Source organism: Heliangelus exortis, chromosome 1 (genome assembly GCF_036169615.1).
Source record: "Heliangelus exortis chromosome 1, bHelExo1.hap1, whole genome shotgun sequence".
In the NCBI taxonomy this organism is placed as follows: domain Eukaryota; kingdom Metazoa; phylum Chordata; class Aves; order Apodiformes; family Trochilidae; genus Heliangelus; species Heliangelus exortis.
This window is the reverse complement of record NC_092422.1, coordinates 34529148-34545566: the sequence shown is the minus strand read 5'-3', so window position 1 is coordinate 34545566 and position 16419 is coordinate 34529148. Positions and strand designations below refer to the sequence as shown.

At 34.6% G+C, this 16419-nt stretch overlaps 1 protein-coding gene across 2 annotated transcripts in view; it reads right to left on the bottom strand.

Moving 5' to 3' along the window:
- Positions 1-16419, bottom strand: part of TDRD3 (tudor domain containing 3) — a 97304-nt gene that overhangs the window by 32091 nt on the left and 48794 nt on the right. For both annotated transcript variants that reach the window (XM_071740529.1, XM_071740539.1), the window contains exons 4-10: positions 14955-15115; positions 12629-12770; positions 8102-8173; positions 7428-7577; positions 6612-6752; positions 3425-3581; positions 2866-2991 (exon numbers count right to left, since the gene is read on the bottom strand). In XM_071740529.1, the coding sequence (XP_071596630.1) occupies positions 2866-2991; positions 3425-3581; positions 6612-6752; positions 7428-7577; positions 8102-8173; positions 12629-12770; positions 14955-15115 (949 nt within the window). The remainder of the gene's footprint in view (positions 1-2865; positions 2992-3424; positions 3582-6611; positions 6753-7427; positions 7578-8101; positions 8174-12628; positions 12771-14954; positions 15116-16419) is intronic.

The following is a 16419-nucleotide window of genomic DNA, read 5'->3' as shown; positions in this document are numbered from 1 at the left end:
TTGAAAAATCCATTTGAAGTAGACTCTGCAAGATAAAAATAAAACCTGGCATAGAAATACACACATTCAGTGAGGAAAATAAAAACTAACAAAATGAAACTGAGCAACCACTGTAAAGCCCATTGACTTTCAAATAACAGAAAGGAAAAGAACATGTATTATTACTTTTACAGAAGGAAAAAAGATAGAACTATTTAAAAAGAAATTTAAAAAAATATGGAACACTTTCTGAGCTCTTAAAAATGTTAATAAGTGAGGGTTTTTTCAGAAAAGCATCACTCAAGAATAGAATACCAGACTGCACATTTATTCTTCAGAGAATGCTATGAAAACTGACATAGTGTTAAAAAACACAAAACAAAAATGTTTTGTTTGTCACCTCAGGAAATATGCTAGAACTTTTGGCCACTGAACAAGTACAAAACCTTTACAAAGTTTTCAAAGAACTAAGTTTTCCTCTTATGACATTTATGGAATCTTTTACTTAAGAGAGGAAAAAAACACAAAAGCAAAGCTTATTTATCTCTGAAACTCAATACTAAAGATTATGAACTGTGGTATATATATGCTAATATGATTTTTTTACTCAAATAACATTATGCTTTGTTACACTCTATGGATTCCATACATGTAATAAACTCAAAAGATCATGAAAATCTCCCTTAGCAAACATTATCAATCAGTAACACCATCTTAAAAGAAGAAAATCACTCATTTCCCAATTCTTCATAAATTACTGACAATGAGAAAGCCATATATCCCACAGGCATTATTTTTATTAATTTTCCTTTAAATGTCTTCCAGTCATACATAAAAGCCTTCCCTAATCTCTCAGTATAAGCACAAAACTTACTCAACAAAGCCTTTGTCAGTAATGTGAGAGAAAAACATTTGTACTGTTTTCATTTCTGGTCACTGTAAAAATCTCAGTTTTGGTAAGGTAAATGATTTGCCAAAAGACATATCTAAAGCATAATTCCTTACACACACTTTTGAAAATGGGATTAAATACATCACCTGAACCATGTACAAAACTGTGTCACCTAATAGAGAAGGATTGTGTGTTTGAAATATATTTTATCATAGAATCATAAAATGGTTTAGGATGGGAGGGACCTTTAAAGATCATTTCGTTTCAGCCCCACCCTGCCATGATCAGGGACACCTCTCATTAGGCCAGGTTGCTCAAAGTTCCATCCTACCCAGCTTTGAATATCTCCAGGGATGGGGCAGCCACAACTTCCCTAGGCAACCTGTTCAGTGTCTCACAACCCTCATATTGCCAATGTCCAACCAATATTGCTCAATGTCCAACCTAAATCTACCCTGTTAGAGTTTATAGCCATTACCCCTCATCCCATCCCTCTATGCTCTTGGAAAGAGCCCCACCCCAGCTTTCCCCTAGACCCTCTTCAGGTACTGGAAGGCCATCTCCCTGGAATCTTGTTTCTCTAGGCTGAACAACCTCAAATCTCTCAGTCTGTCTTCACAGGAGAGTGGATGCAGCCCTAGGACCACCTTCCTTGCTCCATATCCTTCTTGTGTTGGGGGCTCCAGAAGTGGACACAGTACTCCAGGTGGAGTCTCACATGTGCAGAGCAGAGGGGGAGAATCACCTCCCACCACAGCCATTCATACCTTTCCCAGGTACAGGGCAACCTGTTCACTGTTATTTACTACAAGCTTGATTTTGACTTTTTCCACAGTTTTTTTAAATCCCAAATGCAGTGGAAATATCCAAGAGTCCATAATTAACAGTTGACAAAGACTATTTTGGACCTTAAGTTAAAAAAATAATTAAATCTAACTGACATCATTCCGTAAATGCACTCATTCTTATAGAACTCTGAAATGCCAAACAGTTCATACAAACCAGTACGACCCTTTTTCACCTTCTATAAAAAGTGTTGTTTTATAATAAGAAAAAAAATTACAACTCTATCACAAAACTTTCATGTTAAATAAGGGAAGCAGATATTTTCATTTTATGCTGGCCAGTGAAACCTCCAAGGCCATGTGCAAAAGAGAAAGTGATCTCCATTTACTACTTGGCTTATTTTGAGTTTTACTTTAATGTTACACCAGCCTGTAGAGACCTCACAAGGTACAGAGTTTCCTCTTTTTGCTTTTAAGGCATCTGTCAAAGTTTCCAAAGCACAGAATGATTTAGACCTAAACAGATGTCCTGGTGCATAGACTACATTCCTGTTTGGCTTCTTAAGAAAGAAAAGTAACTAAAATCCCACTATTTGCATTAAATCTGAGGGATTATTTCATTTTCCTCTTTCTAAAGTCCTATCTTCCCCTCAGCCCTGTTATTAAACAGGGAAATCAGAAGATAATAGTTGTTCAATATTTCAGAGCAGCCATAAAGATTTAATTTTTTACGTGTCTACAGAGAGGGAATACAAAAACAATTAAGCTTACCACAATTACTAGCTCTTAACTGGGCAGCACAGAAAACTTGCTGTTTTTACACTGAGGAAGGAGGACTGAAATTATGGTTTTCTTTATTTACTCCCGAACAACGGGAAAGTCCATTAATGTTGTGAAAGCCTTCGTCAAATTAGATTAACAAACTGGTGTTTAAGTAATTTTATTTCAAAATTACTGACTTTCAGACACCTGAGCCTGAAAAACAAAAACACCCTAGGCTCTGCTTTAATCAAAACAAAAATACAACCAACCACACTGATTTATTTGAATTTTCTTCAAAGGAGATGAACAGCCTACTAACAGTCCTGGGGTTTTTTTGTGGCTAACTATTCAGAAAGTTCTAGGAACAACCTTTTAGATGACTAAGTAAAAAAAATTCCACCAACACTGTCTCAATTGGTTCCAGATACGTTAATTTCAGTAACTTACCTTCTACTGTTAGAGTACCCATTTTGGATTCCAAGAAATCAAACAGTGTGCTTGGTGCAGATGGTCTGGCATTTCCTAGCTCTTCTTCATCTTCAGGTCTTATTCGGCCTCGGCCCTTCCCTTTACCTGCAAACATCAAAAGTTACTTGTGCAAGGGAAAAATATTTCAAAAGTGTACACATAATTTTATTGATAATATGTTTGTATTTTCTATCTTCTAAAAAACTATCACAGACAAAATAGATACAGATATTTTTTCATTTAAGAATATTCAAAGAATAATTAAGAATATTCATCTAAGAATATTTAAGAATATTCAATATTAAGAATATTTAAGAATATTCATATCTGTGGCTTGAAATTCAAAACTTTTGACAAGAATACAATAACCAGAGTCCTTTTTTAGTATTTGCTTAAAGGTTTGCAATGCATTCGAACTGGCAGGAAAAAAAAAACCCAAAATGCAGATATACCCTTCAGTAACTAAATTAGTCATTCACTATAAACAAATTCCTTTGCTTGTAAACACTGTTACAAAGCATTTCTTTCCAAGTCTTACCTCTAGGTGGTGGTCCCTGAATGGGTTTCTGTTTACTGCTGTTCAGGAGAAAATTTAATGCCCCCTCTAGGCTATTGCTGTTATCCATAAGTGCCTGTCTTGCCGCTTCTTTGCTGAAACCCATCTCTGTTATGTGTTTTAAAGCCTTTTCATCAACCTGAAATAAAAGGTACACATAGAACTAATCCTAAGATTCAACAGACACTATATACAAACAGCAGACTGGATGTTAATCTTTAATTGCTACACTATATCTTTCATTGAGGATAAATATTTCCACTTTATATAAAAACTTCACATAAAATCTCTCTTAGGTCCAAAAAAACCAGCTAGTAGAGGGAGGTTTTAAATATTATTATGATGAATTTCAGTTCTGATATTATTTGGTTTCAAGCAATAAGTCCCCTAGTTTACCTCTTCCTTCACTGTACATTGGCATAGTACAACAGCCTGTAATATTCCTTCCCTGAGAAGTAAAATGAATCTCTCCACCTAACATACAAAAACTAGCCATATTTTTCTATTTTAATCCTTTCACAACTTTTACAGGCAAGACAAAACCCAGTTATAGACTTCTTAAAACATGGAGAAAGTGTAATTCCTGAAGGTTTTATACGAGAAAACAAAGAAATAAAAACAATATACTTCTGCAGAAATATAGACTTTCTTATTCTAAAATGTATAGAAGCAGGAATCACAGAGCATTAAGTACAGAAAATGGCCTTACATCTACACTGTGCTTTGAAGCAGCCTCTTCTAGTGCAAACAGATACACATACACTAACCATGAAATAGGACTAGGCCCTCTGTCCTTCTTATCCCACACCTAACCAAAATGATGCCGGTTCCTTCTCTACTGCAACAGCTGTAACCCAATATATTCATAACTGAAGTCCCACAAATACAGCATTTTGTCTACAGGCTCCAAAGCAGCCCTTCCTCTTCCCTGTTTTCCACAGTCTTACAATGTTACTTCTCCACTCCTCCCTTCTCCTGATGTTTTAATACTTTTTTTTTTTTTCTTAATTTCAGCTACACACTATGCTCTGCACCAGCTGATATGAGCAGATCTTCTTTTGGGGTCAGACATACAAGATCACTGTTTGTGGCTGCCATCTCAATACAGAGCTATCTCCAATACTGTAAGCCAGAAGATAACTTAAATAACTTCTGTAACTACAATTAGCTATGCAAAAAACATTGTAACTGGCAAGACATGACTTTGCAGTGCTTGGCTACAACTCCCACATGCTAAGCAATGTTAACTCGTGCTTTCACATTGCCTTTTCCATTCCCAAACTCTATAATACTCCTAATTTAACTGTCTACAGGTTGACTAAACAAAGGAATAGCAATTTAAAAGTCTTTTCAAGTCCAATGGCACAGAAACAAAACTTCAGTGTCTACAGGGAATCATCATCCCATTTGAGTCTGACTTCATGTTGCTTAAATAATGTCTTATTTTTAATGACAAAATGTAACAGTTTATCTGGGAGGAACTCCCACAGGGTCCCCCAGGGGTTCTCCTATATTCCTCTGCACAACAATAGGGCTCCAATAAAGAAAAGTAATTTCTCAGAAAATCTGCTTCACTTTTCTACCCTCTGCAGCCATTCACCACTGCAGCCTTCAAGCCATTACTGCTCTATTGCCTCCTTTTTGTTGGAAATTCTATGCATGAAAGCCATGTTCAAACTCCAGTAAAAAATTAAGACTCGTATATACAGAACCAATACTCTCAGTTACGTATAAGAAAAAATCTTGGATAGATTACAGTTTGAGAGCCATGGAATGCCAATTTCCCAGATACAAAGGCTGTTTGAGAAAGGAGGCAGTACTGAAATAACTTTGGATGTCAAAACCTCTCCCTTCAGCTTCATTTATGCAGTACAAATCTTGCTTTTCATACACTAAACTGGAAAGACAAAGAAAATTGTCAGATATATCCTACAAGGAATATTAAGAGAGCAAGATGACTGGCCTCTGCAATCTATTCTCACTCTATGAATAAAATAGGAAAAACTACTTCTTTGTTTCTTGTTTTACAAGCAATCACGGTGCTCTAGGTATCTCAGACAGGAACACAGCAGATGGATTAAAAACCTTCAATTGTTTCTAAATGTACACACAAGTCAACAATATACATGAAAGTTAATGATCAAACCTACTTGATGTCACACTTATAAAAAGACAAACCAAATTCATTATCCACTGCCTTATAACCGAAGGCTTTCTACACAGGCTTAGTGTGTTCCTATTTGCTTGTACTAAACAGCACCTAGATATGATAAATGACATAAGACTAAGTCTAGATAAGTTGGAAGCATTCCTGTTTTACAGATTCCTTGCTGTTCACAGACAAACAAAAAAAAACAACAAAACAAGGCTTTAAACCACGAACTAATTTATATATTTTTTTTGGGGGGGGGTTTGTTTGTCTTTTCTTGTTGAGGTTCTTGTCTTGTCATTTTGGGGTTACTTTAAGTCAACAGGTCAAGACACAGCAATGTCCTGCACAAGATCTAACACGGCATTACATGGGGCAGAGGGATGACTACATGATCTCTTAAGGTCCTTTCAGCCTGTGTTTCTACAATCCTATATTGACACACCTGAGCAGCACTGATGAAGTCTCTCCCTGATGCTAGATGATGACACATACAGAATTATAACAGGCAGTTACTGTTTCTAAATGCCTTTTCATTGCTAAGCCTTTGGTAAAATCAGTAAGCCACAAAACATTCAACAATAAGTATGTGATATTTATAATCAATGTTGTTATACTGGTTTACTGAGTTACTGCATTGTTCTGATGTTTTTTTCAGTTCACTTTCAGTACTCAAATCATGATCTTTAATTGTTTTAAATACTTGGAAATTCCTCTCCAGAGCTGTTCTTGATAACAAATACTTACTCCATCAAAGACTTTTAGATTGCTGAAGTAATCAAAACAAGATTCAGGATATGAAGGTAATTTTCCTCAGTTTTTTTCTTTGTTTTTTTTTTTTTACAAAAATCACATTGAAACTCAACAATTTTAGTACAAAAGCACTCTAAGTATTCTACATAGGCTTCAAAATATATTGAAAGGAAAATCATGATTCCTCAGGGTCCTTCGGTTTCATTTTTATCATATTTGTTTTTTAATAGTACACAGCTGAGGTTTCATTTAAGTCTTCCACCTTACCAGTTCACGGTAGACACCTTCATTCTTTCCCTCAGGTTTTGTTATCTTCTCTTTCTGAAACAGTTCCCTGTTTCGATTCCCTCCAGCACTCACACTGAGATTACTTCTGCTACTGCCACCACCTCCTCCAAACGTCTTGGTCTTTAGATAAGCACAAAAATAATATTTCAGTAAACAGAACTTATGAAAATAAGCCTTAATATTTAGCTAGTAGAAAAAGTGAAGTAAATTTGATGCAGCTGTATTTTTTATGATTATGCTTTGCATCAACAAATAAAGTACTAATTTACACACAAAAAAGGATGAATGTATTAAGTAGGTATGCCCAAATGAGACTGTAAAAGGGTATAAAATTCTAGTTTTATGCCTTACAAAGTAAATTTGAAAATAAACTAAATCGCAAACCAAGGGAGGATATAAAAAACTGACATGTTAGAATCAAACTCCTTAGCTATACTTTCGGACTGAATCCAAGGAATCCTGCTTTTTTGAGAAAATGAAAAAAGAGATAAAAATGGATAATCCTGTATTTGTTACCTACATCACATTAAGTAAACTGTAAAAATGACATTTTCTTAATAGTGATATAAAATCAAAATCATATCTGCTATAAAAGTTTATGATACATTTATTAGCTTTGTTAAAATAAGAATATACCTATCACTACAAAAGGGCTCTCTATTTTTTATTCATCTTTTTAAAGATACATGAGTAGAATTATAATCAGGGAAACATCAGAAAGCATTTAAGAGCAGAACATTTAAAATAAAAAGATCAATCACAGTAAGTAAAATGCTGCAACACATGCATTCAAACCTCCTTGCTCTTTGCTACTTCTGCAATAGCAGCTGTTCTCTGTTTTTCAAATTCATCATTGTCCACAACAGGTTTTACAGTATTGGTCATTTGCAGAGTCTTTCTGCGATCAAGCTCTCTGCTATCCACTTGCACGTGAGATGCACATTTCTGAAAATGCAATAGAAAGGTTTAATTAACAATTTTGCATTAAAAAAAAATATATATATATATATTATTCCACGACAGTAACACAACTTTAGATAAAGAATATAATTGCAAAAATTTACACCTTGACCATGTAGATGTCTTTACAGAAACCTTACTCCTCTGGTCCACCAGAAAGGCTGAAAAAGAATGACTACCATTTAAATCTTAGCTCATGATGCAGCTAATACAATTCCTGTAAATACCTTTGACACTTAAGAAGAGACCATTCTAGCACCTACAAGATCTCATCTAAGTCTCTACATCCTAAACAAAACGTTAAGTTTGAAATTGAGAGGAAAAATTATAAATATAAATCGGTAAAACAATGTTAACAGGATCAATGCATTTTTTTAAAAAAACAGGCATATTTTTTTACATCCAAGTCATCATAATCTGTTTTGATAGCCTTTATCTAACTGGAACCAGATTCCCTAAGCACTATGATACAGGATTTTTTATGAGACAACAAAGAGAGTACACTATACCTGCCCAAAAGGTACAAAAGGGGGAGGACCACCTTCTGTTCCAATGTTACTCCTATTGTGCTTTGCTAAACTCTGTAAAAGAAAATTGTTGATTAATAAACTGCAAACAGAAAACAGATTATATGATCGATTTCTCTATTACACAAAGTCTATGGAACTTCCAAGATGAAAACTTTAAGCATAAAAATAATGATGTACTTAAACTCCTGGTGCATTTAAAGAGAATGTTAGATGAGGGGCAAGGAGATGAAGAAAATGATGAAAATTTGCAAAACATGAAGGCAACACATACAGCAAAGGCAGAAAATTCAGTTATGTATCAAAATTTACACTAACAGAACAAACCAGAACACAAATAGGCAGCAGATGTTTCTTTCCAAAGTACCCAGGTTCTTTACATTGTGACCAACTTTTTGCCAGTAAAAGTAGTAAAAGCATAGAGTTCCAGCATGTTTAAAAGGGATTGGATTAATTCAGCCTAGAGAAAAATAAGGTTCAGAGAGATCTTACCATCCTACACAAATACCTGAAGGGAGACTGTATCTAAAATGGAGCCAGGCTCTTTTCAATGGTGCCCAGTGACAAGACAAGAGACAATAGGCAAAAACTGAAATGCAAGAGGGAGTCAGTGGAGTCTCCCTCCCCGGGGATAGTCAAATACTGCCTGGACATGGTGCTGAGCAACCAGCTTCTTGAGCAGGGAGGTTGGACCATATGACCTCCAGGTCTCCTCCAACCTCAACCACTCTCTAAAATTCATTTTTTATGACAAGGCCAAACACTAAAATCAGCACATCTTGGCTTCAGAAGTGGAAAAATGAAGAACAGGCCCTTAATGCTCTTAAAAATGTTTCAGAACTGCATTTTCTATAATACATCAGTTTTATCATCTTTTTTTCTTATTGTCCCTTTTTTCCCATGAGGACAACCATGCATGATTACATGTATCACTTACTACTCTCCACTGGCATAGAAAGGTTTATTTACTTAAGACTATATATGACACTTGCCTATATATTTATTTTATTACCTGATGTGAAATTTATTTAATTCTATCACTTGAGAACTGTAGTATAAATATGCTTTAAGCTATTATATGATCAGAGAATTTCTTAAAATAAGTAAGAGAACAATTTGGCTAAGTAATAGCCAGATCAAAACACTTGGTTCACTCTTTCAAGTTAACTGCTTTTATTCAGGAATTTAAGACCATTTTCTATATCATTTATAGTTTTTAATTCCTTTCAAGGGTGGAAAAAAAAATAAAATCCTTCTTCTCATGCTTTTAGAGCAAAAAATACAAATAAAGTATTCGATGAATTATTGAAAACAAAGCAGAAGTACAGAAATCGTAATTTTTTTTGCTTTTGTTTCAATTATTTCACTTAAACTGATGCCTTAAAGTTATGAGCTAGTGATGGGCTGATCTCTGTAGCATACTCATGCCTTTCCATGTCTCTCACCTTAAGCAGCACAGTAGAAAGAATCATTCTGTCACTGAGCTGCTTCACCTCCCCAGGGTAGGCACTCTGGGTCAAAAACCCTACACTTTTTTGTTTGTTTGGATCTAGGAAATTCTGGAACTCCAACACCGAATCAAATTACAATAAAAATATTTATAGGATAGGCAAACAACTTGAGCATTTCTTCATAGTTAATTCCTCGTGTCCTACAATCAGGAGGAACATACTTAAGTTTAAGATCACAGCTTTTCTTTTTTTAATTTTCTTTCCCAAATCAGAATTGAGGAAACACATGCAAGAAAATGACTCTTTCAAACTATAGCTGAAAATGTGTCATTTGAAACAACAGCAAACAAGCAAATAAAAATTGACTGCATATGTACTAATATTTAGCATTTACTAATCTATTTATGGATTTTGAATTGCAACACTTTAGTGCATAGAATTGTTATCCTGAAGGGAATAACTCTGCCTTATGCTAAATAACAGACTTGACACTTTCTTCTCAGGTAGCACTGTCTGCTGAGAAGGAAGAACAACTGACTTGGAAATTATATTTCACTTTGCACTGAATAAAAAACAAACTGGCAACAAAATCTGTATTTTTAAATTTACAATTAAATTTGCTTGTAGCACAGCAGCAACTATCATTTACAATAGATTTTGTTATCAAGACATTAATACACTTCTTTTACCCTTTCTGTGGTATTTATTATTATTATAATCTCACATTTCTAATGAGCTTTGAAGTATCCATAAAGTATTCCATTTTTCCATCATGCAACTTCAATATTTACCTCAGGTTCACCAAAACAGAAAAATTATTAAGTATACTAGAGAACTTTAGTTTTACATAATGTTCAATTTGACAGATTCTGTATTTTAAAAATATACAGGGCTACCAGTCTCACAAATCATCTCAGCAAAATCTGCCTCAGCCTTCACTTATATACTATCTGGTATTTTGATTAATAGTAATACAAAGCTCTTTTTCTTCATAAGTAGTGTATAGAAGTATCTCTCAGATACTGATCTTCACTGATTGCAACACCAGTCACCACCAGAACACAGTGAAGCAATAACTATTTTGAAAACATTTTCACCTAAAGAAATCCATGATACACTAGCTTATATTTCTCATCTCGTTTACTCCTTAGTTATTTATTTGCTGTCCCTTACACAGTGACACTTGAAAATAAAAAAGCTGACAGGTAGGTGCAAGGGCAATGCTGTAAGAATGGACAAACAACTTCAATTCTCAAGTTCTCTAATATCATTTTACATAATAGCACGAACTTTTTTAAGAAGTATGAAAGACATTTATTTCATCACAAGAAGCCCAAGTAACACTTCTCAGACATTGCTGTGGAGAGAAAAAAAATCTACCTTCAGAACAAGTAATTTGAAATAGTAACATAAATGCGAGTTTTCTGCCTTTTTCATGTGAACACAGCTCAGCATTTACTTTAAGCTACAGTGGCAAGATTAGACAAGAAGTGGCAATGTCTTTACTCAAATGTATTTGAGAGCTGACAATCTTGCTGATTTGTCAACCATTCTCTTATGTAAATCCTTCTGAACAGAACAGAAACATCACATTCATGAGGAAACTCCTATCAAAGCAGCAGCTAGCTTCTATAGACTTGTCTGAGCCCTATCTGTTCAGCTGTCAGTCTGGATATAGAACTGGAACTACAATTTCCAGTGGTCACAGTTCACCTGTCCAAACCAATTGCTTGTCACCCACAGCTTTTTTGACATGGTCACAATCATGCTGGGAACCTGATCATGTACTGAGAACTGGTCAAGGAGAAAAAGAAAATTATTCTCTGGAAAACTGCAAGATTAAACCGGAGAACTGAAGAGCTAGCAATAGGCAATAGTTACCTTTCTATCCTTTCTCTTACCAGAGTAAATTAGTGAAAAATTAATTACCTCTATTAAACATACCACATAAAGCAAACAGAACTTGCTAGCAACAAGTGCTTAAAGTTTTTTGTCAGAAGCACACAAGCCCTTATTAAGTGGTTTCCTTTCTTGAGAACATAATAAGAATTATGTTTTGACACTGACCTCAAAACAAAATCATTTTATACAGCAACATTTATTTGTTGAAGCCCAAATATAACAAACATGAAAACAGACTGTCCAAAATACCACCAATAAAGCTAACTGGTACTATTGACCTTTCTTTTCCCAATTAGATGGCATTCTTAAGAACACAGTACTGTTTCTCTCCTATCCATGTCAATCATAAAATCTTTTTTTTTTTTTTTAAACCAGAGTGAACTCACAAGACTTTAGACTAAATATGAAGAAAAATATGAAAATTAGACATTGCTGCTGCTGGCCCTAAACCAGTCTTTTTAATCAAACAGGTAGCTTCATGTGAAACCAGGAATGTTTTTTAAAAAATATTTTCAAATATACACAAAAAGGATGCCAAACAGAATCTACTACAGAGGGCATTGTATGAAAAAGTATTTCTGCAGCAACTTCAATTCTACTGGGACAGGAACCAGACTAAAACAGAGTAAAGGGGCTTACAAGCATTTATGGCTTATTGAAAGATTTTAAAGCATTCAGCTTCTCCTTCTAATTACGAATTTACCTAAAGCACCGATGAAATCTGCAATACAGAATTCATAGGTTAGAAACTTCCATGCTTTCCATACATTTACTAGCTAGACTTCTTTTTTTTTCTTCAAAAACATAGTCTGCAGCAAGTAGATGGAAAAGGCATACTTCTATAATATGTTGGTACCAAACACACTGTTTAGTGCAGCAACAACCTATGACTGCACTAAAATAAATTTTGTACATTTGATTGATGTTTTCAGTCCTTGAAGACTACAAAAGGAATCAGCTCACATGCAGAGAACACTTATAATTTCTTAATTTGCAACATTATACATGGAGACTTATTTCATATATTTGGCTACATGTCTAAAACTATTGGGACAGTCAAATTCTAAAAGCTTATCATATGAAAGTTCACAAACAACAGATTAAACTTTGTCATTTGCATCCTGTAAGACAAGCATTTCCAGTGGTGTTACCTCACCCTTTGTAATTCCCACTTTTCTATAAGATGCTCCACTTCACCTCCAAGAACTGCTGTGTTACCATCATCCAGCAGCAAGAATCCATTTTTCACTTCAACAACTCCTGAAAGCTTAATTTTTGTTCCAGGTGGAGTGTTCAGGCTAGAAATAGAAATAAAGCCCAAGATTTCAAATATGTTTATTAATATTCTGTCCCCAAAACCAAATAAAATTCTTCTCCTATTATACTTGTACTATTGTCATATTTCATAATAAAAAATTAGCATCAAAATCCTTTGCAGTAATTCCTTCAATACGCACAGTACTTTTCAATAGCTTTATTGGAACACTTCCCATTCATTACCCAAAAATGCCATATTGCAAATTAGATTCAAACAGAGAGGAAAGTTTGCAACTTGTCTGTTTGGTTAAAATCCAATTTAACAATACCAAACTAAGGACATGATTTGTTTAGACTAACATAAGATGTTTCAAAGTCACTTGTCTAAGTTCCTCATCCTAGGATTCATTTATAGTTAATAAACAGAGAATCTCCAGATGGTTAATCATCTCATTTGTTTTAGGCATTTAACTTGGGAAAAAAACAAAGAGCTGTTAGAAAGGAAGCTTTCTATAAATTACTAACAGCCAAGACTGTACCAGAATAAATATCAAAACCATGCATTCTGTAGTGCTGCTTCTCTCATTACTCTCATTTAAAAACATATGGATGTTCTCTGTGGTCATCTCCCACAAGGAGATACCATCTTTTCATGCGAGTCAGCCACATGAAAAACATCAAAAGCATAAAGAAAAAAAAATAAAATATCACATATCTCCAGCCTGTTATTGCAAGGTATGACAAGAAGCACAACCTGGAAACTACAATTTTTCTTGTGAGAAACAGGACACAGTCAGATATAACCTTTCAACTGAGTAACAATAACATCTTTCAAATATCTTAGAGAAACCAAAGGACAACACCACATGGTGTGGAACATTCCCAGACAATTTCATTAACCTTAGCAATATTAAGGGATTTTTTTGTGTTGTCCTGAGAAAAGCAAAGAAAATGAGATCAGAAAATATAAACAAAGAAATACGGAAAAAAAAATTAAATGTATGAAAAGAAGGGAAGGGATAAATGGAAATCCTGGTCACAAAGAGCTTTTAACTTAAAAAACTTAAAATTTCTTTAAATTTTTAAATTTATTTATTAAAAGATACACTAGGTACTGAAACTGCATTATTCCAGATTAATACTCCAACTTCAAACATGAGAAAACCACACACGGCACAAATTAAAGTTTTATACAAAGTTACTTGATAATACAGCTCACATCATTACCCAGAGTGATGAATTCTGATATTTTGGGGAGTTTTGCCTACAAGCTTTCAAAAATTATGTTTTTTACTGGGTGGTGTTCTTTAAGTATTTTGTAATCTACAATTTACTTATATAGAAGCCTGTTTGTCTTTCTTTTCCTATCTCTTTATATTCACATTGGAAGTGAATATAAAGTTCTGCTGGCTCAAGGCAAAATTAAAATATTAAGTATTCTACCATTTAAGACAGCATCATTCTAAACTGCAAGCTGGCTCCTGCATGGAAGGAGCAGTTCTAACACCCAAACATCACATTTTAAAATGAAGTATATATAAACTGTTGTAGCTATAAGAGAGAGAGGATTATTTTTTTTTAAATCCAAGTAATCTGGAGTCAAGAATAAAGCACACCATGATTCCAGAGACTCAGTACTGGAGATAATTTTCAGCATCTTCATAACCAAACATGGAAAAAAGAAATCTCCCCATTCAACAGTAATTAGGTCTTGTACTCTTCATTTTTAACTGAAGAAGTGTTTACTAATTCAGTTCTAGTTAGTCTTGCCCATGGTAATGCAGTATTAGGTGTGTCAGGCCTGTAACACAGAATCACAGAATGGTTTGAGTGGGAAGAGACCTTAAAAATCATCTAGTTCCCCACACAGGGAGGGACAGGGACAGAGTTGCTCAAAGCTCCACCCAACCTGGCCTTGAATACTTACACAGGGGGAGAATCCACAACTTCCCTGGGCAATCTCTTCTTCTGTCTAACCACCCTCACAGGACAGGATTTCTTCCTACAGTCTACGCTAAATCTACTCTCTTTCAGTTTAAAATCACTACCCCTTGCCCTATCACTACATGCTCTTGTTAAAAGTCCCTCCCCAGCTTTCCTGCAGCCCCCTTCAGATACTTGAAGATGGCTGTAAGGTCTCCCTGATCTTATATACCACTATTTTAAGGATTTTAAAATATCAGAGTTGAAAAGACCTTGAAAATCTTGAAAAGAAAGTTTCTCACCTTATTTTTGACATGCTACTGTATTCTATAGCTGTGCAGTTTGTGTGTCCATCAGTCATCTGTAAACGTAACATTCTGGGAGCAGCCTGAGATTCTTCGTTGTCCTTTGGTGCAGCAACATTCCGGATTTTCTGTATCTGAAGAACACATGGCCCTTCCAGCTATAAATGCAAAACAGAAAAGACAAAACCATTAACACCAGGAAGCAACCACACTGTAACACCTACACACACTAACATATGCCCCTAGGTAAAGGAAAGTATAATTTGATCAGACAGTCATGTCCAATTTCTGTCACTCGTGTACTGTGTGTTCTAAACCATGATAAAAAATGGCTTTTTCAGAGAAACAGCTGTGATGTTTCATGCAGCTCTGTGAAACACATTATGGACAGTGAATGAAAAGAACTGGGGAGGCAAATAAACACACACAAGTATTATTATTTCCCAACATACTATGAAGTCCAGATACAATTTCATATGCTGTATTGCATGGTCTCATGACACTCTCTCTCAACTTGGTGTTGTCTGCAATTTCAAATTTCAATTTTAGTTGAGTACACACTAATTCTGGTCTCTGAGAAATAAACATGAATAATCTGTTGCTGCTCTACAGATGTCTAGCACCTAAGAGGAGAGCAGTAAGATATGAAATAGTGAACATTTCATCAGCTTCCTCCCTTTGAGAAAATAAATAGGTAGCCCAGAACAACACAAAATGAAAGCAGATAACCATGAGATAAATATAAAGAAAAGAGAAACAAATAAATTAAAAAATAGAAGCAGTAAAACTACATAAATTAGAAGACAAGGAAACAGGAATTTTATTTATTATGAGAAAAAAAGAGAAGCCAAAATATTTTAGGACTATCAACAAAGCATGAAATTGCACTAAGAAGAGTCAACAAAAGGAGCAAAAGCAGCCTCCTCTGGAGTTCACTTCTTAATGGTTTTGTTATCTCAAGACAACAGATAGTAACATACATTTAAATTTATACATAAGTTCCGTATTCTTGACATTTTCAACTAAATTTAAATTTTTAGGCACCTGCATTGCTTATTACTTCATCAAATCAGGGAAAGCACAGTATTTGGGATGGAGAATTTCACAAAGGATGAAAAAGTCTGAAATTTACTAACACTTGAGGCTTTTCTTGTATGTTGGTGGGTTTTTTTCAGTAATGAATGTTTGAAGAGCATAAATAAGAACAACAGTATTTTTAACAAATGCTGACTAAACTTTGTATCTCTAAATATAAAAGACCAACTCTGTTTTTCATGCAAATGGAAGGCTTTTTTCCCTTTATTTCAATAGAAGCAAAACTGGATCACCTAATGTATAGAGTGAAAACAAGTTCCCTACTTTGTTAGTTAACTACAACAAAGAAGCCACAAAAACAAAATTTCAGCATTTTTTGATACAGAAGAATTCTCTGTAGTAGTGAATGAACCACAACCAATGGGTT